We start from the raw sequence: 25,092 nt of genomic DNA, 5'->3' as shown, positions 1-25,092 counted from the left end.
CGCTAGACTCAGTTGCTATCCCCAGGGGTGGTCAAGACTCTGCCTTTGCTGTTTGTCTCACATTAGGAAAAAACAACCGAACTAACGGCCCGGCCACCCACCCACCTCCCTCACCCCGGGCCCACTTCTGCTTATCGCACCATCCCCTGGAAGGCACCGGCGTTGCAGCGCGGTGTCTGGAGTACAAGCAGAAAGTCTGGGTGTCCCAGCCCCTGCATCCTCGCGTCCTCTGCCCGCGCAGCTACTATGCTGCTAGGTACTTCCCGGAGGAGGCTGCGAGCCCACGGTGCCGAGCACGCACCGGGTTTCACCCTCGCTCCTCCCTTAATTCATTTTTAGCATCCTGTTTGAAGTCAGCAGGGCTCGGCAGGATTTGACCGACAGTTACCTCTTGCCGTGAGCTCAAGAAAAAAAAAAGTAGCCGGGCTTCTGCGCATGCTCTGTTCTGACAACCGCATCCTATGATTCCAAACAGGTTACTGTAGCACATACCGCGCTTCGCCAGCTCATTACATAACAATTTTGTGTAAAGCGATAGAATGGGGCCGAGACACGGCAAGGAGGGTGGTAGAGGAGGGGAGGGCAGCGCTGGGCTGGGGGCCGCAGGCCGCCCCCACCTGCTGGGCGTCTAACTCACAGGAGGCAGCAGCCTCCTTCCACCTGGTCCGGGGTGTGGGCAACACTTGGGAATTCTTCCTTTGCTCTTGTTCATCTACTTGGAACTCCTAAATGGACAGTGAAAAATTAAGGAGATTACTGATGTTAGTTGAAGGTACAGAAAGTTTCGGACTTTTTAGATGCCGGGTAACTCTCAAAGCCCATTTAGAGCTGCAAAGATGGCTTGGACATGTGGGAAAATAATAAGAATGTTGTAAGGTTTAGTGTTTTATACAGAGATTGTTTTAATGTTATGTTACGGTCTGATACGGCCCCCAGCTCAAGTATATGTACTGTTCTCACGCGGAGATGCTAATGGCTCAGTTCATGATTTTTTAGGGGAACATTGTTTTGTTTAAAAATAATTTCTCCCTGAAAACCTGCTAATTTTTTTAAATTTAAAAATTTCTGTCCATCTATGGCTATCCCGCCCTGAAAGTACTAATCTTGTCTGATCTCAGAGGCCAAGCAGGGTTGGCCCTGGTTAGTACTTGAATGGAAGACCACCTGGGAATTCTGGCGGTTGTAGGCTTAAAAGAAAAACCAATTAAAAATAAAAACAAATTCTGTCTAAGGCAGAGAGCTCTTGAGAGATACCCAGGATCCTGAACTTTGCTTTCCATGCCCTCCTTGCTCAGGAGCCAGCCTGGTGTGGACTTTGTGAGCCATGAGTGGAGGAAGGCGCCTGGAGCGTCAGCCCAGCACCAGGGGAGCAGGCTGGACCCTTTCTCCCCAGCTCACAGGCTTGGGAGGGACAGAAGCATTTCTGGGGAGAGGGTGGTATCTGGAGTGTTTTGTCACTCTGTCCTGTAGGTTAGTTAAAGGTGTGATGTTTTGGTTTATGGGAAGTTGCCTGGAAGATTCTTGGTCAGACACTTCTCTCGTCTTACATGCTCAGGGTACCTAGGTGGGTTCCAAGGCTGGCAGCAAGGAGCCCAAAACAGACCTGCATGCCAAAGGTCTGGGGCCGGCTAGGGCACGTCCCTCTCCCTCCCTTCCCCATAATGCTGGGAGAATTTCTACCTCTGACTCTGCCTCCCTAGTGGAATTGAGTGGATGAATCTCACAATGGCCTAGGGGGTCACTTACTGCCTGTGAGAGGCCCTCCCCAGGTAAACAGGCATCTGTATATGCCCAGCATTCAAACTGAAATCACAGCCCCTCTGCTCAGCACCCAGAAAATATTCTCATGAACGGCAGCCAGGAACAATCCAAATAGGGTCCCCTCAGCATTCAGCATCCATGAATGGACTCACTATTATTTACAATTTATTATGCAGCACAACTTGTGCATGTGAGGAGGTCAAAGGCAGAGCTTCAGTAGGAGAGAGAAACTGAACAGTGAAAGAGGGAGATGGAGGGGAAGATGTGTTTGTTTTATTTTTAATGAGCTCAGGAGGCTAAGGAAGAGTGAGCTGTAACCTACATTGCTGGCAGCTCTCATCGGAGGGTGTGTTTCCAGAGAGCTGGTCTATTTCCAAGTGACAGACCATTGCCTCGCTGGCCAATGGTTTCCATGATTTGCGTAACTGAGTGAGGCCCTGGGACCCTGTGAAGGAGAGGTGGGTGACTGTGGGTTGCTGTGGTTTATATGGGGGTGGTTTTCTCAGTTTGCTTTGGTTTTCCTATAATGGACAAGGTCTGGGATGACCCAGTGGGACCTACAATTTGCCTTTCAAAAGCTAAGCCATGTTCAAGGGTTGTTAAGGATTCTGGTAGGAGAATGCAGCTCAGACTCAGAAGCCCCCCCTGAAACTGGACCCCACTCCATAACAGGGGGGTCTTGGGCAAGTCAAGCATTCAATCCCTCCTCTCAAATGGAGATGGCAGCCCCCCTCCCACCTTAGAGGTTTGGAGATAATAGGCATAATCCGTGCAGGCTGGGGTGTAAGAGGCCCGTTATAATCTCTGAGTCAATAGTCACTGTTGTTTCTAATCAGTCACCTAGCATAGGAGGCACTACGGTTTAATATGGCAAATTGCAAGAGCTTGACTCTGGCTTCCCTCTATGTCATTCCTGAATAGGTTTAGTCCCCCAGCTTTGTCCCCCTGGCCTGTCCCCTTGCCTTCCTCCCTGACCCGGCTCCCAGTGCTGCAGGAGGTGGCTCTACAGCTCTGCTCTTCTGGTCCTGTCACTCTGTCCATGGTGCCCCAGGGACCTCTAGACAAAGTGCAAAACCCTTAACAGAGTTTGCAAGCACCTCACCATGGGGACCTGTTTGTCCTTCTGGTCTCTCTCCACAGTCCCCTGTCCGCTGCCCCCCAATCCATCCTCCAGCCCTGAGTTTCTTACAGGTTCCTGATGCTCCACTCTCTCTTGCTGTGGAGACCTTGCACAGGCTTGCAGCCAGCACCCCTTCATCTCACCTCGCTGGACTCAGCTGAGATTTCATTTGCGTGGAAACTCTTCCCTGAGTGCCCCAAGCCCAGGGTCTGCATTGCCCTGGGTGCTCCTCCAGAGTCTTTGCGCCACTCCAGCCTCACCCCATAATTCCCTGCTTTCTTGCCTGGGCCAGATCTTGCACTTGAGCTTGCTGGGCCAGAGGCCACATCTGTCCAGTTGACTGCTGATCCTGGGGCTCCACTGGTGCTCAGTGTGTCCAGAGAATGAATGAGGGAGTGGCTGGGTGAGTAGATAGGACCAGGGTCTAGTGGGCAAATTCAGACATAGGTCTGACACCTGCATGTGCCACCATTGGTGGAGGGAGGGTGGTGGTGGCTGTCCACCCTGAGGCTGACACCTGTGGTACATGATGGGGAGAGGGGATAGGTGGCCTGTGACCGCTAGCATCTTTGGGGTGGAGGTGGAGGGGCCCACACAGGAGGGGAGTTGCTGGATCACACCCATCCCTTGCCCTCAACTGAACTCACAGCCACTGTGGTCCCAGGTCAGAGCTCAAGTCTACTAGTGGGTTGTGGGTTTGTTTGCACCTCAAACGCTCTGCCTTTCTACCAGGTGGGGTGACAATGGACTCTGGGGATCAAGCCTAGAGCTCCTTGTCTTGTTTCTCTGCCCCTTTGACAACTCCCCACGTCCAGCCAAGATTTGGAGCTTTCCAGGTCTCCTTCAGAGTCAAAGCAGCAGTGTGGGACCCCCAGGGCCTCTGGGGTCTGCTCTTGTCCCCATGTTAGGGCCCCTAGAGGGTAGTGGGACCCTCTGTCTCCCGATCGGCCTGCCCTTGGCCTCCACCAGCTGCAGAGAAAGACTAGCCCCTTGAGGGTCTCAGGGCTCGTCCTCACTCTGGGCTGTAAGTCCCTTCATCAGACAAACACAGATCTTCCCTGCCTCTGCTTAGGACTGTACCAGCCACCCAAGTTGGCACTGGAAACTTGTCACACGCCTAGTGCCAGCAGCAAACCAAGCTTAATTTTGTCAGAGCTTTACTCTGCACCTTTATTTTTATCCACACAATATTATGGTCCTCGAGCTGAGTTTTCATTTGGTTAAGGTTTTCAGAAGCGGGAGGCGCCTGGAAGGGGTTGTGTGCCTGTGTGGTGTGTCTGTCTGTGTAGCGTTCAGGATGTATGGGAGTGTGTGGTGTGTGGTCTGTGTGTGGTGTGGGTGGCATGTGTGTGTATAACGTGGTGTGTGCTCAGTGTGGTGTGAGTGTGTGTCTGCACACCTTTTTCTGAATAGCAAAGCTTCACCGTCTGCCAAACCACCACCTGGAATCCTTGTACCCAACTCTCTCAGCCCCATATTTGTGCTTTAACTATTGGAAATCTTCAAGCTTAGGGACAGACTCTTGTCCCTATAAACACTCTGCTGGACCCAGCTCTTCCACCACCCAGAACTGCCCCCCAAGCCACATTCTACTGGGGGTGGGGTGGGGTGACCACTTGAGTTGCTGGGATTTGTAGGGTTTTTTATGGACAATCCAATCTCTGGTTTTGTTTAAGAAATAAAAATCATGAATAGCAAGTTACACTAAAAAAATAGGTGACAAACCTGTGGAGAAAGAATGGTGTGTAGTACGATGAGATTCCTCTTTGGAACAAGGAACAACACACTGCGTCTCCCCAGTCCTATGGCAGGGGGAACAACACACTGCGTCTCCCCAAGTCTCAGAGATGGCTAGCTCTGGGCTCACCGACCAGGCAGGCTGCTGTCAGCAGTACGGTGGCCCATCACAGAATGGCACTGTGGGACATTTCTCTTGACTCGGACACAGCTAGAAAAAGTACAACGTATTTGGCCCCCTGGGGTCCCTCTTGTTTTGGAGGTTCCTGAAGCTTATTGATTTGCATGGGGTTGCCAAGCCATTAGAGAAGGATATTCCTTTCTTTGCATAAATACTTTTGGTTCTTGGCACATCTGTTACGGTGCACTTGACTCCCACTGGAAGCTTTAAAAGCCAGCGCTAGCTACAGAGTATCAGGTGCTCTCAGGATGAGCTGAAATGGGCACCTGCCTGGGGGTTTCGATGACTCAAATTCTGGATCACTTCTACTCACTTGATTGGGGGACTCACAGCAGTGTCTCAGTTTTCTTGTCTGTGTAATAGAGGAAAGATATTAACCTCCCCAACTTGTCAGTGCTATTATGAAGATACAGGAAGACTGCAGAGTTATAAAATTGGGAAATTTTAAAAGCAAAATACGAAGGCCAACCCCCACAAAACTCAGCAGCTCAAGGGATGTTACTGCTCTGGAGAAATTTTTATGAGATTGCGCAAGGAAGGTATTAAAATAGCTGGTGGTGAAGAGAACTTTTTCAGTTATATATTTCTCAGGTGCCTCCCATGTTTTTATTGTTGTCTTTATGAGTGGACTGTAATAGATAATTTTTTTATGGTGGCCCATGTTTTCTTCTTTGAGGCAAGTGATTCATTTACTATAGTTTGGTGATTAGATCTCTTGATTCCAAAGTGAGACTTGTAGATCAGCGTAACATTTTATTTTAAGCATTTTTAATGGGAGAAAAAGTGATGGTTCAAGATGACACATTCCTCTAGGTAAGCACTTTTCAGGACTCCTGCATTTGGAGAAGTGTCACTACTAATCATCAGCGGCTCTAATGGCACACACCACTCCTTTTCTTGATGTGGTGTATAACGTGCTTTGTTGCTCTTTCCCCGTTTTTCTAGAATGCCAGCAATTACTCTGCAGCAATGACGGAGCCCAAGTCAGTGTGTGTGTCAGTGGATGAGGTGGTGTCCAGCAACATGGACTCTGCTGAGACGGACCTGCTGAACGGGCACCTGAAAAAAGTGGACAACAGCCTCACGGAGGCCCAGCGATTTTCCTCCTTGCCCCGGAGGGCAGCTGTGAACATTGAATTCAAGGACCTTTCCTATTCCGTTCCAGAAGGACCCTGGTGGAGGAAGAAAGGTAGGGATGCAGGCTGCTTTGTCCATAAGGCTGGCGGGGGGAGGGGGCTGTGAAGGACACTGCAAGTGGTTCAGGTGCACCTGAGCCTGGAAGTGGCAGACGGAGCTGCTCTTCCCAGCGCTGCCACTGCCCTGCTAGCTTATTGAATTGATTTGTGTCTAATTCTTCTCACCTATACAATTAAGAGGTTGGACTGGGTGATCTCTAAGTTCATAGTGGCTCTAAAATTCTGTGATATTATTTCAGAGAATTTCGCTAAGACTGCCCAGTGTCAGAGTGTACCTGTGTCCAGTACATGTTCAGAGCATCTGTTTTTGTGGATATGTGTATGTGAGTCTCTCAAGGTGGAACCATCTCTCAATCGTCCAGCAAAAAATTAGAGACAGGTACTACCTCTGAAGTTTGAAGAGTTAAAAAGCAGCCAGTGACCTTGACTGACCTCTCTGGAGACTCATCATTTTCTTGCAGGGACCTTGAAAGGACTGTCTTGTGGGTGGTGTGGGTTGCCTAGAAAGAAAAAGAAACTGTTGTAAAATGAGCCATAGAAATACAAATGGAAGAAAAACAGAGTGGAACTTAGGAGGTCTCTGGAAAGTCACGGGGTGCAGGAGTTTGCTGCTGGCTTCTTGTGTGTTACAGAGAATCGATGGCTGAGCATTTGAGTTTCTCAGCAACTGTTCCTAGCCCTGGATTTTCCAAGTGTGTAGAGCGAGTGCCTCGCTGGGTGGCTTGTCCTTCTCCAGCCTGAGCTGTGTCTTCTCGTGGTTCTCCTTGCTCTTATCCTCCGAGCATGGGTGGGTCCGTCTTTCAGGCACGTGGGAGAGCAGGTGGGGAGGGGACATATGTAAGGACACCAAGAAATGATGCTCCTGAGTTTCTACTAAATCATGAAAGCAACTGAAAAATCTGTGAGGACTCTGGAACAATGAAAGTCCTCAGGTACTGCTGGAATATTATAAATGTGGAGGAACTGCATCTTAAATCTAGATTCTCACTTTCTGCCTTCTTGAAGAAGACCAACCAAAACTCATTCTTTCAATCGTTATTTGTATTTATTTTCCCTATTATCTTTATTTTGTTTTTCTACCCTCTTGAAGCTAAGCCTTTGAGAGCCTTGGTGTAGGCAGTCTGGACTTTGCTGTAATCACAGTTTAGAACCTTGATAGACTGGTCTCCGGGACCCATGAGTCCAGTCAGTTGCTGGATGATTTTCTGTCTGTGCTAGTACAACCACGAACAGGTCCAGGACCTTCTCAGTGGCCAACTACCCAGCACTGTGATGTGATACTTGGATTTGAAGGGTATGTGGCCTGTTTTGTTCAGAAAGCTATTCTGTGGCAGGCTCAGCTTTGGGCCCAATTCTTGCAGCCTGTTGGAATTTCAATATAGGGTTATATATTTTTCCTTCTCAAGAAGGAAGCCTCTTAGTGAGCCTACTTCTGTTTTGGCCGCATGATCTATGTAGACAAACTATGGCAAAACTGTGAGCAAACGGAGTGGTTTCTAGCCATCTGTTACGCACAGCCTTGGGAACGCTGTCACGATGGTTGAAAAAGCCAGGGTGTGAAGTGAAGATGTGGTGCCATGCAGAAATGCAAACATTTAAAATCTTGGTTTGAAAGGTGTTGAGATAAAGCCTGGCACACACAGGTGCGCAGTCACCAGGTATGTGGCTCGTCAACCCTTTATTCTTTGAGTGTTGAATGGTCTCATTCATTATCAGAGTTAGCCAACAGCTGATGGCCTCTGACCAAGTGGGGAGCTGGAACTGTCCAGCTCAGCCCTGGTGGTGGCTGCTAGAAAGGCGTTTGCCCTGAAGTAACCTTGTGGGCCCCAATGGGGGAGGAGGAGGAGTCAGAAATGGGCCTCCAGGGACCTGCCCATGAGTCAGAGATGAGCAGGGACAAGTTGGCAGACAAGGTGGGTCTGGTGGCCCACTTGCTGGTTTCTCACCTGGTGCCGAGGGCAGTTTTGCAGTCAGGCTTCCTCCCCAGCTGTCTTCTGCAGTGGCAGCCCTCGCGTCTGTCTCCCCTCCCCCAGCTCTTCCTGCCCCTGTGCCCCATCCTGTCCTTGGTCCTGGTGCTGCGATTCAGAATCTGGGGTGGAAAACACTTCCTGGGACACAGTGCGTTCCTCTCGATCCCACGGGTGCTCAACACCTTCTTTACCTCTGCTCCAGCTGGTCCCCCGTGGGCTCTTCCCTCCCTGTCTTTGTCCCTCTGATTGTTGGGGGTCCTCCCAGGCCCCAGTGGCAATAAGACTGAGCCTGGGAGGGCAGACAAGCCTCTGCACTTCTATCTCCCTCCAGGGGCGATTTTCTACTTGGCGTCATCTCTGCATGACTCTGAGGGTGACCTTTGGGGCAGGTGTGACTTCTCTTATTGCTTTTACCACAATAGTTTTTCTGTCTTTATCAAGTTGTTTCCACATTTTTAAAATTCAACTTGATCAACTTGAGCTAACTGTAATGATCACTCTGCGGTTGGGTGTTAGGGTGTTGCTTAGAGGGAGGTACCTCCAACCGTAAGTAAGAGGCGAGGGAGTTTTGAGAGCATCTGGCCAGCTGTTCCGTAGCTTGGTGAAGGAGACAGGAGCCCAGGCACAGATGAGGTTTGCTCAAGTTCAGAGCCAAAGCTGGGACCCAGCTGCTCTGCCTCCCAGCCCACATTCCTCTCCATTACAAAGGCACCAGACCACTCCAGTAGATTCCAGCAAAGCCATATTCTCACAGTTTCTCCCAGAACATGGTGCTGCAACCCAAACTCCACTCAGAATGCTGCAGTGAGGGTGGCCACCGTGAGCAGAATAGCATTATGAGTCCCTACATAATTATTTTAAGAAGATGGGGGAAACAGCACCTCACAATCCTGAGGAGAAAGGTGATGAGTGAATGAACTGTGGTATTCTGAAGAAGGAGATGCCAGGCACTGATTCTGTACATTTTTTAAACTTGATGATTTCCAAGTATTGAGTGATGTCACTTAACAAAACATCTTGTATTTTCAATTGTAGTTACATTTTCACCATATGATTAATGATGTCTTTGGAGGAAAAACTACATCATATAATAGATTCCTAGTAGAGAACATAATTGTGAAAGGATCTATTCTCAGGAGAGAAACGTACACTCCAAGGAGGAGAATTTCTCCGGTGTCTGAAGCAGTAATTACTCTCCCTCGAGGAATTCACGCACACAGCTCACGTTGATGGGACCAGCGTCTGGAGCAGTGTCGACTTTGGTGCCGTCACACAAACTGTCGGGGGACGTATTAGAACAATCTGGTTCAGTTCTTCTTCCTAACCCCTTAGCCTGACTCTTTTGAAGCACTTTTTGCCTCCTGCAGACAGTGGGTCAGTGACATTTAGGACCCTTATTACGAAGAACGTTCACATAATAAAATTCTTAGGTGAAGATGATGGTGATGAGGTTTTAGCTGTCAATTGTTTTCAGAGCCCATTTTTAGTAGGATATGATTGACCACAGTTGACAGAATACTCAGGACACCTGATATGTTGACCCTCCCCCAGGACACTGGCTGGTGTCCATGAGTAGGTGACCGAGGGGGAGCTGCTCTTCAGTCCAGTTTAGGAGGGATTCTCCCCATTCCCCTTGTGAAAAACTGTGACATGAGGTTCAGAGTCATACCCCAGGCCATAGCAGTAGGGAAGGTGGGACTTGGCACCCGTCTGTGGGATCTTAGGCCGGCAAGGAACCTAGAGAGTGTTTAGCCCCGAGGGCTGCAGCACTGGGCCACCATGCCAGGGCTAAATCTTGCTTTGACTGTTTATGCGACTTATTTTCCTTTTAATTGGCCTGCTTAGATGTCAGTTACATGTACTGCTGCAGAAAGGGATTCCGGGTTCCCCTGGAAAGACTAACTCTTCTGTCTCCTACCAGAAAGAGGAGGGGTGGTGAGATGATTCTTAGAAATTAAATATACCTCCCAAGATCACCTTGCAATGTAGTTTAGGTTGAGAATGAATGTAATCATATCTGGGGCTTCGGAGCTTTTTCTTTACTGTTCTTCAGCTGTCCACAGCCTCAGCATGCTAACGCTGATGGAGCTTCATCTCCCGCTCTGCAGCCCACCCTCCAGCCTCATCCTTGCCAAAACCCAAGGAGGAGTTAAACATTCTGGGCAGCTCCAAGTCAGATTATCTGGATTGGTTTGCTTCTAAGCTATGAAAATGCTTTTAAACACTCTTCTCAAATTAAACTTTGCTTTCTCTTAATTTCCATAGCTGCTCCTCGAGGCTTGTAACGACAGGTTGGCAATGCCGTTAATAAATCCTTTTAGGAATTCCAGCAAGAGAAGACTGGATTCTGACCAAGTGCTGGTGACTTGATCCAGCCCACTAGAACTGGGATGAGAGGTGGCCTAGTTAAAGGCAGAACAAGGTCCTAAGACAGCTGAGCTTTTCAGAGTGACAGGAGATTTGCAGTCCCCTAGCATGAGTGGATGGCTGTTGTGCTCCTTAGGAACCAACATGCTAAGGTGGACTTTCTTTGGAGGCCAAAGGATATTGCTTTTAATACTTTTTCTTTGCCTTTGAGGTTGTAGCCAGTCCTTCAGTACAGTGAGGTGGGCTGGTCTGCTTGCCAGGATTCTCTGCTTAAGACTAGGGCATTTACAAAGAGGACCTGAGTGGCCCTAAGCTGCCTTGGTGAACTCAGAGCACTGAAGAGTCCCTCCCTTCCCCACTGGGGCCAGCTGTTAAGTTCCTAGTACTTGGTGGCTTTCAAGGGCAGGTGCACAGCTTTCCCTTGGGGATGAGACCTCCTGGAACAGTTCTGATCCTCTGCCTTATGGACCCCAAAAGTCTTTGAAGAGAGAGAAGCCTCTCACAGCAGACTCAAGTAAGATGACTGTAGAGTGACTATGGGCAAAACCAAAAAGGTTTGCCACTTTACCAGAAGAACCTTCACTAACAACCGAGAGGTGCAGACATTTCCCCTCCTCTGGCCTGCACATCTCTCCCCTGAGCACAATGCAGGCAAAGCCAAAGCATCCCTAGCTGGGACCTGGAATTCAAGATGTGTGATTGTTAAGAGTGGTGGCCTCAGGCTCGACAGCTTCCTTAGACGTGGCTGAGGTGGTTCTGCCAGCACTGACCTGGGGGTCTCTCTTCCCCCCACCACCCTCTGACTGGCAGGCTCTTTATTTGGACATACTAATATTTTGTCACCTTCTCCAAGACTGCTTCTGTTCCTGAGCCACCTGGCTTCTTCAGTCTGGCTTTGCAGGGCTGTGCTCTGCTCCATAGGAGTTGGTGTCACAGTTTAACTTCCTGAGGACATTCTTGCCACCACAATCATTTTCATCTTCATGGTGGTTGCCCTCCTGTGTTCCTGTAACACCTCAAATAGTTTTGAACCTTGAAAACATCACGTTCTCAAATTAAAGTCCTTCCTACAACCAGAACCTAACCCTCCCAATCCCAAAAATAATTGAAGGTGACATTTTGTTGAACATGAGACCATTTCTTTTGTTCATAAATTGGCAGGGGAAAATATGTTTAGTAACCATACACCTGCTCTTTTTGAGTTTGGTTCTACAATCAACAGATCAGATTATTTAAAGAACAAAGGTACCCATGTGGGTCAGATTAAATATTTTTGAAAGACTGAACTGTACAGAACAGGAGTTGATAATGGAGGTGGTTTCATTACCAAACTCATGCTTAGGAAGGAAACCTCATAGGAAAGCTCACCCCCAAACAAGATGTATCTAATGGTGAGCATGTCCGCTCATGCTGTGAGAAAAGGTATCAAGGGGAGTTTTTGGAGTCAAGGCTGCTTGCTGGAGGTCCTGCAGGGAGCTAGTCTAACAGCAGCCAGTAGTTTCAATTCCCACTTAGTCAGCTGTGTGTTAGTCACCTTGTGCTCTGTGGGGTAAATGGTATGCAGTGTAAAAAGTAAGACATTCCAGGGTGATTCCAGGGATGTGACATGTCCAACTGAGACCTATACTTACAGTCCAAATCTTGGAGCCAAAAGGGGCCCTGGAGCCACCCTAGTCTTACCTCCCACCACACAGAGCGAGCCCTCTTGCCCTACCCCTACAAGGGACGGTCAGCCTCTGTATGAGCAGAGGAACTCGCAACCAGGAACTGACACCTCCCTGGCAGCCAGGCCATGTTTGCACAACCTCCATTCTTAGAAAATGTTTCTGTGGAGCTGAAATCTGGATTTGAGTAATGTTCATTTGTTGACCAAGTTCTTTTTGGAACTCTGCAGGACAAGTACTCTTGATCTTGGAATGTACTCACAAATTGAGGGGGGAAAGCCTAATTAAGTAAACAACAATAACCAAAAGCATCTAAACCCATGGCTGCTTCGAAAGGAGGAAGTAAGAAGCATGTGGCCTTTGAAGGAAATGAGGTCATCATCCTGCTTGGGGAGGTAGACACCTGTGAGGAGAAGGGCAGCGCAGGCACACCTGCCGGAAGATTCTTGCTCTCTGTAGGCTGCTAAGGCCAGAGCTCACTGGCAGAGCAGAGCATGAATCATGTTCTTTCAGTTTCTTTTATTACCAATAAGCAACTTGGTGCAGTCCAACCAAAAAAGTCCCTCACCCGGACACCCCAACTGCCTATCTTGAAAGTAAACCTTTTGGCAGGAATTTTATGGGATTTCTCAGCTGTTATTTTTCCCCTCCCTTTTTTGGAGGGGGGGAGAAGTGTTTTTTAATTAAAAACAGCCTATGTTTACTGAGCAAATACTGTTTGCTTTATTTAGCACATTGCCTCATTAAGTCCTTACAGAGCCCGAGTTGGGAGGCATATGAGTGTGGCTATCTTATCTAGCAGGCTTAGAGGAGGAAGAGGGCTGTGCCCAGGAGCATGGGCAAGTAAGGAGCAGGGGACTCCAACTTACACCTCAAGTCTTAACTCTCTGCCTTTCAAAACGCCCCACCAAAAGCTCCTCCCCATCTGCTGTTTCTCAGGCCCACACACAATGAACGGTGTTAGGTGTTCCTTGCCGGTAACATAACCCCCAGGCCCTGGTGACACTGAGGTGCCACAGAAGGCCTCTCCTTCTTCTGGAGAAGGGGTTCCCATAAATTCATGGGTTGGAGTATGGGGGCAGCATTGGCCTCTGTCTTGTGTCCAGTTCTGCTCCCCCCACCTAGCTGGGGACTTCACTGGGCACCTCTGCTCACCCTCACTTCCCAGGATAGGGTTACAGGCCACCTGTCCTCCACCCAGACGTTGGTTGCAAGGGAAGAATTCATTCTGGCGATTGTCACCTGCATGCTCCTAGAAGGTGAGGTTCTGGCCAGCCAAGTGGCAGCTCTAACTCGGGTTTAAATACTAAGGACACACCTGAGCCAGCGTAGTCTCCTTTTGCTCAGACATGGCTGTGGTTGCAGGTTTGGCGGAGGCTGCCTGAAGGGCTTTGGCGTTCCTTGGCAACTCCAAATTCTGAATGACTCGGAAGAAAATATAGCAAGGCCTGGGCCCTTCCTGCGTTCAGGTGCGGGCAGGGCAGGTCCGCGCATGCGCAGTGTCCGCCCGCCGGTCCGCCGCCGCCTCACGGGGGTTACTCTCGGTCAATGCTCGCTAGTAACCTCGGCGGCGGCAGCGCGGCTGCGGGGAGCGGCATGATTGGTTGCAGCAGCCGGCGCTGTTGCTAAGCGGGAGGAGGAGGAGGTTGCAGAGCGGGAGCTCCGGGTCTGAGCTGCTGCGGCCTCTGTACTCCTGGGGGTCTAGGCTTCCTCTGAATCGTCCTTTCCCGGTGCAGAGGGGCTCACCTGGGGCCAGCACATCCCTCTGCCCCGTGCGTTCCCACTTTTCCCATCCCAGGACATGTGAAAGAAGGACAGGGCTGGGCGGAAAGAAGTCCCTGGCCTGAGTCTGATGGGTGGAGGTGTTTGCTACTCCCGGACGAGTAGTGTGACGTCTGTGCTGCTTTCTGTTTAAACTTAACCGGGAGACTTCCCTGGACTGAGAATAGCGCACGTATTTAGAATGGCATCCCCTAAAAGGCTGGACTGTGTGTGGCATCTGTGTCCTGTCCTGTAGCTTCCTTGGAATGGGGAGACCTCATGAATCTGCCACCCTTCTTCTTAAAGTCACAGACAGCGTCAGCACTTCTGGCGGCACAGTTTCCCCAGGAAAGGACTTTTGATTCCTGTTTTAGGTTTACAGTGTGGGGGAGGAGCAGGGCCTCCTAGGGCCTGGGCCACCGGTGAGGCAGGAGGTGATCAGTCTTAGAGGTCAGAACTGGAAATAGCCAGGGCGGGTTTTGGAAGCTTGAAATTCTTAGGAATCTGAAGCGGTGGGTCTATTAAGCCTGGTGGAATCTGGAGGGTCAGGTGACAGGGTCAGGGCTTCCCTGCTGAATCACTTCCACCCTGGGCAGCTTGGGCCAGGCAAGGGAGACGCAGTGGAGCTTGAGAGGTGTTTTCTGCAGCACCCATGGCACATGGATGCCACAAGTGTGATAACCAATGTGGGTTCTTGACCAAATGGGAGGAGACCAAGGAACTAACGATTTTCCTTGCAGTCCTGGGTTTTCCATTAGTTATAGACTTGGCATGTTTGTAAGCCTAAGTAGAGATTATAGTTCTCAAGTCTGAACTCACTGAGCTGAAGGTGGCACCCACTGGGCCAAGGTGGCAGAAGGAAGGGACGTTTGTGATAACTTAGTACACGAGTCTGGTGAAAAGATGGGGGGAGGACGCTTTGGGTTTTATATTTTATCAGAATTCCCATTAACAGTTGCAAAGGAAGTGTGCGGGTTTCCTGTGTCAAACTTGCATATGAGTTTGTCCAGAAAATGTTTGTGTCCTAAATGATGGGAGCAGGGGCCATCCGGCCACGTGCTTCCATTCCTCCTCCCCTTCAGTTATGGTAAATGTGCCACTTTTCTGACTTTTATGTGGCTTAGAGGTAAAGGCTGCCACCATCCTGTCACTTCTCTCTTCCCAGGAGTGCTCTGTGCTTCTCATACATAAGCTGTGCCTCGATTCTGAATAGGATAAGTCTCAAGAATGTAGGATTTTAGAGTGTTTTTCCCTGAGCATTTTCTTCATGTTCAGCCACTCCCCGTGTGCTAGCAGGGCTCCCCTGCCTGTCAAGATGAGGTCTTCTTATTCCAGAATTTGAGTCTTCTTTGCCCAGGCTTTGCTCAGCTCACTTTCCCAGGCTGGGGAAAGTCTTCTTTCATTCCCCCTTGCCCCGTGGCCAGGAGGGTCCCTGGCCCCTTCATGCCCTCTGCTCCTAGGATTGGGGTGATCTGCCTGTGATTTTGTGCTTTCCTTCTTCTGAACTTCCAAAGCACTGTGTTAGCTGCCCCTGCATCCCTGCCACAGGGCCAGTGTAAGGCTCCAGGTCAGCATGCAAATGAATGAATGAAATCACAAAAACCTAAATTATGGTGAGCCTTTGCCTCCAAAGACAGCTTAGAAGGAGAGAGGACTTTCCACATTTACTAGGATTCACATATACCCTTGTAAGATGCACCGCAGGTGTAATCCCATTAATCCCCCTCCCTCCCCCCTCCCTCCCCTCCCTTTCCCCCTTCTCCCTATTCTTAGGTTGTAACTGGGTTATAGCTTTCATGTGAAGGTCCTACATTAGTTTCATAATAAGGGTGAGTACATTGGATACTTTTTCTTCCATTCTTGAGACACTTCACTAAGAAGAATATGTTCCAGCTCCATCCATGTAAACATGAAAGAGGTAAAGTCTCCATCTTGTTCTTTATTATTGATTATAGTGTATTTTCTGTGAAATTGTATTTTCATACACCATGTGCCAGTGATTGAAAATATCTGCTCTCTATAGATACAAAGGGATCATAGGTCCTAGTTGAACCTTCTAGTTATCTAGAAAAACATTCTTTTTTAATGTTATGTTAATTTCCATACAGAATTTCATGGGCTAAAGTTTCTAATATTCTTGTTTTATAGCTCCTTATTACTGTGTTTCTTGTTAGGTCAGGTTCCTTAACATCAGTTTATTGTGTATTTGGTTTATCTATGTTTTATATTGTTAGATAAGAATGTGTAACTCTATATATACACTTTAAGTCAATGTAAGGTTCAATCAAAATATTAGGCATATGTATATCACAAATAATATATGTATGTATTTTTCTTAAAAAAAAAAAAAGAAGGAGAGAGGAAAAACAAGAGTGTCAGGAAGGTGGACTCTTGGTTTCCCTTTGCTGTGTCAAACCGACGAGCCATCCCTGACTAACCTTCACACAGGTGGTTTCTGGGTGCCGTTTCCTTGGGTCAGCCCAACCAGTGGCCTCCCTTATGGCCCCATGGAAGGGCAGAGGGGGTGCCGGGTGGTGATAACAGCCCAGACTCAGGGTCAGACAGCCTACTGTGGAGTCCCAGCTTCATGTGGACCTGGGCCTCAGTTTCTGTATCTGCAGAATAGGGTTTCTCAGAGCGCCAATCTGAGAGAGCAGCGTGGGGATCAGAGGTCATCATTTCCATCCGGGGCTGGCGCGCAGTGTGCTCAGGTGTCCTAGGTCAAGTTTGCTGAATGGTTGGTTTTTGTGTTCTTGGCTTCATTACACTAAAACTCATAATAATAATAATAATAATACTATCAGCTTCCTGTTTATTAGCTCACAACTCATAAGCAATAACTTACTCTGTTTTCCAGCCATACCTTGGGAAGATTTTCTGGCCATTCTCCTGGGGGTGACGAGGCTGCAGGTGGCAGCACAGAGCGCACCCTCTCTTATGTGGTATTGGGGTTTCTAACCTGCCACCCTGAGCTTTCTGTGCTCCCTGAGTAAGGCAGTTTACACACCTCCTGGGATTGTTCTGTGGGAGAGTTTTTTTAAATATTTATTTTATGTTTATTTTTTATTTATTTTTTATTTTTTTGCAGTTTTTTTGGCCGGGGCTGGGTTTGAACCCGCCACCTCCGGCATATAGGGCCAGCGCCTTACCCCTTTGAGCCACAGGTATGCTGTTCCTTTTCTAAGACTTCCTTCATTTCTCACTCATGGCTAATATTAGGGCTAAATCAACCCTAATGTTTCAGACATGTTAATAAATGCCTCTTGTTGAAGACTTGTGTAGTTACACATACAAGACAGGTAATGTTCTTTTTGTTTCTGGGAGGTCTTAGAGATCTGGATGATGAGTTTTGTATCTTTGAGCCTATTTATATTTAAGCATCTTTATTTGTAAGTTACTGGTTGGAAATTTCCATCATGAAACAAAGCTCTGAAAGCAACATTACGCTTAGAATTCGGCTCATGAGACAGGTTAATGTAGGTTATCTTAGGAGGATGTGAGATTTTATTGGGTCCTGTGTATTTTAGTTTTGTGGCTAGATTTTTATGACTGAAAATGAAGGATGTTGTGCTTCCCCAACTGGCAGCCTGGGATGGGGGACGGTGGTGGCACAGGTGTCGGTGGTGAGCCATGGCCACCCAAGAGAGGGGATGTTTGCAGCAATGGTGCATGAATACTGTTCTTGGATTTGCAAATGTCTGAAGTAAATTCTGTAATTGTTGTAGCTTTGTAGAAAATTTACCTTCCTTTGCTGTAATTCTAAGTTAATGTGTAACAAGAAGGAAGTTAAAATACATTAAACTATATGCAGGGCCCAGTTAAATTTTTCTTTCTATCTCTCTTTTTAATAAAATAATTCTAGATCTAACACCTTTTGGCAAAATGCACTTGGTAAAGGAAGAAACAGGAAGAGAGTCTGGGTTCAAAACCACCTCTGCCACTTACTAGCAGGTGACTTATTTAACCTCTCTGTAAACAGGGAATATTAATAATAAAATACCATCTTATTAGGCCATATTACTTGAACTTGATACCTATGAAGCACTGTGGCTGATAGTTAGCATTTAATAAACTGCAGCTACAATTCTTATGAACATTGTATGTAATATTATAAAATAATAATAACCTAGAACCACTAAGATGGATTACAGCCTTTAAGATACTATTCTGATTTGGCATGAAATATTAGGCTTTAGAAGTAAAAGGGAAAGAGCTAGTAAATAATTTACAGTTGAAGTTGGCTTCCCAAGTGTTTCTAAGGCCCTGGACAAAGCGCTCCTTACTTCCTCCCATGCACATGTTCCGAGAGCCTCATGTCCCTGGGAGAGGAGAGGGAGGTGCAGGGGACTCACCCAAGGTCACAGGACTATGAGTGGCAGAACTGGGAGGTAACCCATGCAGTTTCCTCTGACACCCTGGACGGATTCTTGCATCGGGGTGAATCTTGCCTCCTTGTATGTGGGGAGCGTGTGCTCCTAGAGCTGGATTCTGGGGCCTGTTCCTTGGCTGGCCCGCTGCATGTGCCTTGGTGTAGGCAAATGTTTACAACACTCCTGACACTCACACAATGAGACTTTGTGATGTGTCATCTTCAGAATCAGAGAGCTGGGCATGGGGCCTAAGCTCCAGAAGTTCTTTGATCATTTTGGAGGTCTAGTGATTGCCAGGTTTCTAGGAGCTCATCCTTCAAATTTGAGCCACAGAAGGACTCAAATTTCATCCCTTGTGTCAGGGCCAGGAGCACCCACAATGCCTTCTGCAAGGCAATGGGGAAACTGGATGTGTCATCTTGGGCTGCCTGGCATCCAGGTCAGGTAGAAGAGGAGGGCAGGTGGCAGGAGCAGGGGCAGGGTGCAGCCTCCAAGCCATTTGGTCCTGTGTCCCCAGGCCACCACCCCTGCAAGGCCATGTCCCTAACAGCTGAGCAAGACACTGTTTTCATGTTATCAGTGATGAAATCACTTGGAGTAATGTGGGTGACAAGTTCAGAGTTCCTGCCGGCAACTGGTGGACCCCAGGGCAGATCGCAGCCCACCTGACCCTAGGTTCTTGCTGTTTGCCTTTCTAGGTCATGTGAACAGTCAGGGATACCCCAGGGCCATGGCCGCTTTCAGTGAACTTGAAACATTAAAATGTTCATTGCCTTCGTGTCTGTGCCTTAACAAGTTGTTTTCAATGAGACAAATCTGATAAGCTTGGGAGATTGATTTTGGAGACTGCCAGCCAGGTCTCACAGCACAGCTGGCCCAGGTTAAGCCCTACTGCCTGTGTGTTCTGGAAGGGTAAACGGCATGACCATGGCACCCCACACTTGCTCACACGTAGCAGGTCTGTCCTCTGGCACCACCCAATGGGCCAAAGGGACAGCTGGGTACTTAGCAGGGAATCTAGGGCATGGGCAGGCCCTCCCACAGGATTCAGGAGGCCAGAGGGTCTGGAGTGGCTGCAATCCTGGTGAACAGCATGTCAATTGCTGTGACTCTCATCATTCTGACTTTCAGGGGCACACAATGAGAGTGTTGCCCACGGTCAAAAGTAACTGCCTCTCAAGGATACTGACCAACATGACTGAGGCTGGGCCACCAGATCTCAGCATCCATTCATCATGAACATCAAATGCCAGGTGGAAATTCTTCTCTCCCCATGACATCAGTGAGCTAATGAACCAGAGGGAGGAACACATCCTCCTGGGTTTCTGTGGAGAGTTTAGAAATCCACGGTGCGTTCATCATTTTCTACAGTTTCTTAAGCATGCCCATTGTGCTGGGAACACCTCGTGATGGGTTTGGTTGCTTGTTTTACAAATATGCCTGCTGCTGACAACACAGAAGAATGAAAGGCATGTCTGAGACATGCAGGCCAGTGTCAACTGGGACTTTAGGGCAATATTTTCAGCCTTTTTTGTCTCACAGCACACTTGAACCTAGAGTTAAAACTTCCATAGCACACTTATGTTAAACAAAAAATGAGTTACATACATATATATGTAATTTGCTTTGAATGTCTTTTGAAAGTGACTAAATGAATGATCTGTAAACATTTCCGTGGAGCGCCTGCGATCCTCTCACTGCACACCAGTTGAAAAATCAGGGCGTTAGTACCACATGTTTTAAGTGAAGTTCAGTGCCGACGTTCTTCCTGACATATTTTGACTTTCTGAGTTTCTATTAGGCAGTACTGGATTTTTAAAAATCTGTACAATCAGAGGCAGCTTGAGATATGTGATGTCTAGAACCAAAGGTGACCCTTGGGGGTAGACGGGTGATGACAGGGCAACAAGTGGCTTTGCTGCTGGGGAGACATGGCCTTTTGGGGGCACCCACTCCGGCTTTCCTATCTCACACCCCACGTCGCAGAGCAGTGGCACTCAGGGTTGTTATGTTGCTTTTTTTTTTTTTTGTATCATGTCTTGTCTTCAGAAGCTAAAGTGAAGTGGAGTGATTAGAGGCATGGCCCCATCCCTGAGCGAGCCCCACGCTGACTTTGAGGGAACACAGAGGAGGTGGCCCCACCCCAGAGGTGCTGAGTAGGCACTGCTGCTATGGGGACCCCACTTTGAGAACTGCTGAAATAGGACAAAGAAGAGTGGACAGCTACTTGGGAGCCACACCTGGCCCTTTGCAAACCAGAGAAGGAAGTGGTCCTGTCCACACTGGAAGCAGGAGGAGTGGGGGCAGTCCCAGTGTCCAGCAGCTCCCTGGCGTCAGCATCGGCTCCCTCTGTGGGCCTGGATGGGTGGAAAAAGATGCAGACAGCTGCTGGAGGGGACACAGGCTGGACGCTGTCTCACGAACTCCATCCCTCAACAGGGATCGGAGTAAAAGCTCAGTGTCCTCAGGGCTGCTACACGGGGATAGCAGGTTTCCAGATGCTGATTCCAGAGCAGAAATGGCTGGATTCAGCAGGTTAGATCATTATTGTTTACGAAAGGGCAGAATTTATTTTTATCTTAATCTGCACCACATTTTAACACCGCATGTGTGTGTGTGTGTGTGTGTGTGTATGTACGTATGTGTGTGTGTAAGTGTATGTGTGTATATGTGTGTGTGTATGTGTGTGTGTTTATGTGTACCGGTTTGCAGTGTCACCTGGTGGGATAAAGATTAGGTCTCTTTCTGCTTATTCATAAAGCTGTTCCGGCCCACAATATGGTCTTCATGATTTCTATCACCATCTCATTTATCTCCCACCAGCTTCTCTGTAAATCTGGAAAGAGACTAGGGACTGAGGGGCTGCCATAGAGGATGACCGTGTGACTGGAGATGGACGTCCAGACACAGAGGGCAGGAGGGAAGCCAAGGGAAGTGCAACTCTAGCCTGGGAATTTTCTTTCCTCATCTGTGAACCCATCTTATCTTTACCCTAAATAAATTTTGGTCTCTTCTGAGACATCACCATAAGTGACAAAATTATTTGCAGAGGCTAGAGTATGAGGTTGGCCTGGAGTGGGGAGAGCAGCCTTGGAGTGGACACAGGGAACTCCCAGGCATTCAGGATGGAGCATCCAGACCTTGGCATCCCTCATCCCCTCCACGGCAGGGTTCTAACTAGAGCCTCTCTGAGCCCAACTCTCAGTATTTAGCAGAAATCATAACAGAAAGGTTGGGCATTTCCTTAATCCTCTGCACCAGCTCTGGGGACTGAACAGGAACTCAGTTAACACAGCGGTTGCTTTGCCCATAAACTCCTGCAGCTGAAAGACCCCAGAAGCCTGTTCTCGGAAGCACTGCATTCCCAGAAGTCTCGTGTATGGCGTCTTACATGGCTATCCCCATTCTTTTTTTGATAGAGAACTGAGCTTTTCCTCATCTAAATGACAGCAGATTTTGAGTTGCAGGGATCATAGTTCATGAATTTTAAAAATTATTCATAGACGTGGGCATAGCAGTCTGAGCCTGAGCTGGGTGATGGGAAGGCTTCTTGCCACTGCAGCCAAGGGCAGAGCTGTCAACACGACATCCACTTCCCGGCCGCAGAAAGCTTGGGAAACACCCACGTAGAGCTAAACGTGCTCTTTACAGGGGAAGCACGTTCACATACAGAATAACTGTAAACAGGTCAGCCCCAAGCTGGGCTGTTGATGCAGCTAGAGCTGGGTGTGGAAGGGCATATAAAAACCACAAGTGCCAACTCCATAGCCCAGCTCTGGCTGAGAGGGACCCCCCAGGGCGGACGACAACCTGAACCCCAGTCATTGGCCCATCTCTGCCCCCAGGTGCTCTGTGAAGCTCAGGGCACAGCAGGAGTCAAGCTCTGAGTGACACAGGGGGTCTGCTGGACCTTGTGTATCTGGAGCCCCCTTAGGGGCCCTGCAGTGAATCAGGACATCCCATGCTTGCACCAGGGAGTGGGTAGGATGGGTGGACCTGACTTTTCAAAATCAGAAAACTTTTGAAAAGCCACAGATGGAAGAACCAAAGAAAATGCTATTTGCTGAGAAAGTTGTGCCTACCCATGACTTGCATTTAAGTCTGCTTCAGGAGAAAGCTGTTGGGTTGGGGGTTGGTAGTTATGAAAATTATTAAGGAACCAGAAGATCAGATTCTTTTCAAGTTGGCTTTAGGCATTGGGGCCAGCTAAACGGATTATGGAATGAGGGAAATAGAGTCTCTTAACACCGCTTCCTTCATGATGCTGCTGGGATGACACTGTCCTAGGAGCAAGGTCCTTTCACTCGGTCAGTGGGTCTTGCCAGGCATCCTGCAATCCAGCTCAGAGGAGGGGGCCTCCCTGGCCAACTGTGGGGACAGGAAGAAGACAGGATAGATGACAAAGGGGAAACAAAAGTGAAGCCGGGTTCCTGATGTGGGAGGGAGTCAGAGAGGGGCCCAGAAGGCTGGACCTGCAGCAAGAGCTACACTGGGGCCAGGGAAGAGAGAGCAGCTCACGGCTGAGCTGAGACCCTGCTGTGGGAGTGGCCAGTCCATGGGGCCACACACTGGTGGGGAAAACCCAGCAGTGCAAGCATGTTTTCCTGCTGTTCCTTAGGTCTACCCTTTCTGGAAATCATCTCCATATTTGAGCAGCCCAGTGGAACTTGATGAGGAAGAAACAGGGCACAGGCTGTGGGGAGTGCTGCCTCGGCAGCCCAAGACCACGGGCTGGCTGGAAAGGGCTGGAATCATATCAGAGCAGTGGCTCTCCCAGGAGTGTCCCAGAGGGGCAGGGCAGGCAGGGACAGTGGATGATGTGCTGGAGGAAGTAACAGCTCTGGACAGGCAGAGATAGCCCACTGATAAGGCCAGAAGGAGGTCACTCTGCCACCCACTAGATGCACCTTAGGGGATGAATGTCACTTGCAGGTGCCGGCTAACCTCTAGATTCCAGGAGCGGCAGAGACTGAACTTGCCATCCAGACACTTCAAGGGAACGAGGGAGAGGACTTTTATGGAGGCTGAGAAGTAGTCATCAGTGGATGTAAAATAGCTTTGAGACAGAGTCATTATTGAGACATTTTTTCACCTCTTTAAGATACTAGTGAAATAGTAAAGCTGTTCTGATAATTTATTTCATAACATAATCTGTTCATGTGCAAAAATAATAAACAGAGCTACTTCACTCCAATAGCTGAGAAAATTCTCCGTTGCAGCTTTAATGGTTGTAAAGGAATGGGATATAATTCCATGAGCTTTTTAACTTTTTTCATTATTTTACCTTGCAGAAAATAAAAAAATATAATTTCAAGATATTGTACAATGGCATATGTATATATTATGTCGTATATATGAGTGCATTCATCCTGGTTACAGTGAGAGCACTTTTATGAAGTTAGGAAAAGACCTTAACAATCTGTACACAGAGTCCAGTCTTCTCATTTTATGGATTAGAAAGGCAAGGCCCCAGTTGAGATTTTTAGTTTAAGACAAAACAGTTTTTGAGATTAAATCCTGGTACCGCCACATCTAAATTTATACCTCATATTCCTGTATTTATTTTATTATGAGTAAGCAGGTGACATATCTTTGATTCTATCAGCAATTCAAAAGCTTTAGGTAACCAGGGTAGAATAAGTAAAAAAAAAAAAAAAAAAGAAAGCAAAAGATCCTATAATTGAAATGAAGCCAGAAGACTTAAAATTTGACTGTGATTTTGAAACTGTACTAAAGAAACCTTGTTCTACTTAGACACAAGTGTCTGAAGTCAGAAACACGAACTGTTATAAACTTCTGAGAAATAATTTCTAACTGACCTTCTTTTTACTTATTTTTGTTGTTGTTGTTGTTGTTCAACAATTTTTTTTTTTTTTTGGTTGTCGCAGATGGCAGGCCTGGGCTGGATTTGAACCCACCAGCTCTGGTGTACGTGGCTGGTGCCCTAGCTGCTGAGCTACAGGCGCGGAGCCTGTTCAACACATTTTTATCATCTGTTATAAGCAAAGTATCTTTGTTCAGTCTTGGGAGAAAAAAGTGAGACCTTGGTGAGTTTATAATCATCAGGGAAACAAGAGCCCTCAGAATCGGATTCCCTAAGACAGTGAAAGATGCCGGGGACGAGTTCTAGGAATTAGAGGAGAGCGAATTTCTGCAAGAAATCACAGGCTTTAAGAAAAGCCACAGGGAGGAGCAGGTCTGGGACGAATGGAGAGAGTCCTTCCTGCGTGTTCAGACTGTTGGCAGCAGGAGGACACAGATGGGCAGTGACCGGGAGGGGACTGTCGAGGACTCATTTGCAGCAATCTGGGTGCACAGCCTGGAGTGTAATGGTGACAATGGTGTGGTGGGTTGAATAGTGACACTCTCCTCACCCCTTTGGCATTTCCAAGTCCCAACTTCCAGAACCTGCACCTGTGACCTTATAGTCTTTGCATACTGATGTGGTGAAGGATCTTGAGATGGGATCATTCTGGGTTAGGGTGAACTCAAAGTCCAAGAACATGTTCTTACAAGAGAGGAAGAAAAAGTCACAGCAACACAGGGGAGAGTGGAAAGGACCCTCAGAGGACCCTGTGCCAGCCGAGCACAGAGGTGAGCTTGCAGTGATGCAGCCACAAGCCAAAGGTGCTAGGGCCAGCAGAAGCTGAGAGATGAGGAAGGACCCTGTCCTGGAACCAGCAAGGGGACAGTGGCCCTTCTGACACCCAGATTTTGAGCTTCTGCCCCCAGAACTATTGTTTTTAAAAACAATTTTGTTAAGGCAGCTCTTGGACACTTATAAAAGAATGGACGGGGGTAGGGATGAACATTTCAGAAGAGAAGGGTGGTATCAGGTGTGAGGATGTGGAGCAAGGGCAACCTGGGGGTGTCACCCATGGGTCTGACCTCATTTGGCTGCACTGAGCCCAGGTGAAGACCACTCCCTCTGTGACCCAGAGCTGCTACTCCAACCTGATCTCACG

At 48.2% G+C, this 25,092-nt stretch overlaps 1 protein-coding gene across 2 annotated transcripts in view; it reads left to right on the top strand.

Moving 5' to 3' along the window:
* The window catches only part of ABCG1 (ATP binding cassette subfamily G member 1), a 64,425-nt gene that overhangs the window by 822 nt on the left and 38,511 nt on the right, over positions 1-25,092 (top strand). For both annotated transcript variants that reach the window (XM_053565106.1, XM_053565107.1), the window contains exon 2: positions 5,745-5,988. In XM_053565106.1, coding sequence (XP_053421081.1) covers positions 5,745-5,988 — 244 coding nt within the window. The remainder of the gene's footprint in view (positions 1-5,744; positions 5,989-25,092) is intronic.

Source organism: Nycticebus coucang, chromosome 16 (genome assembly GCF_027406575.1).
Source record: "Nycticebus coucang isolate mNycCou1 chromosome 16, mNycCou1.pri, whole genome shotgun sequence".
Lineage (NCBI taxonomy): Eukaryota > Metazoa > Chordata > Mammalia > Primates > Lorisidae > Nycticebus > Nycticebus coucang.
The sequence above is the reverse complement of the archived record's forward strand: the minus strand, read 5'-3'. Positions and strand labels throughout refer to the sequence as shown.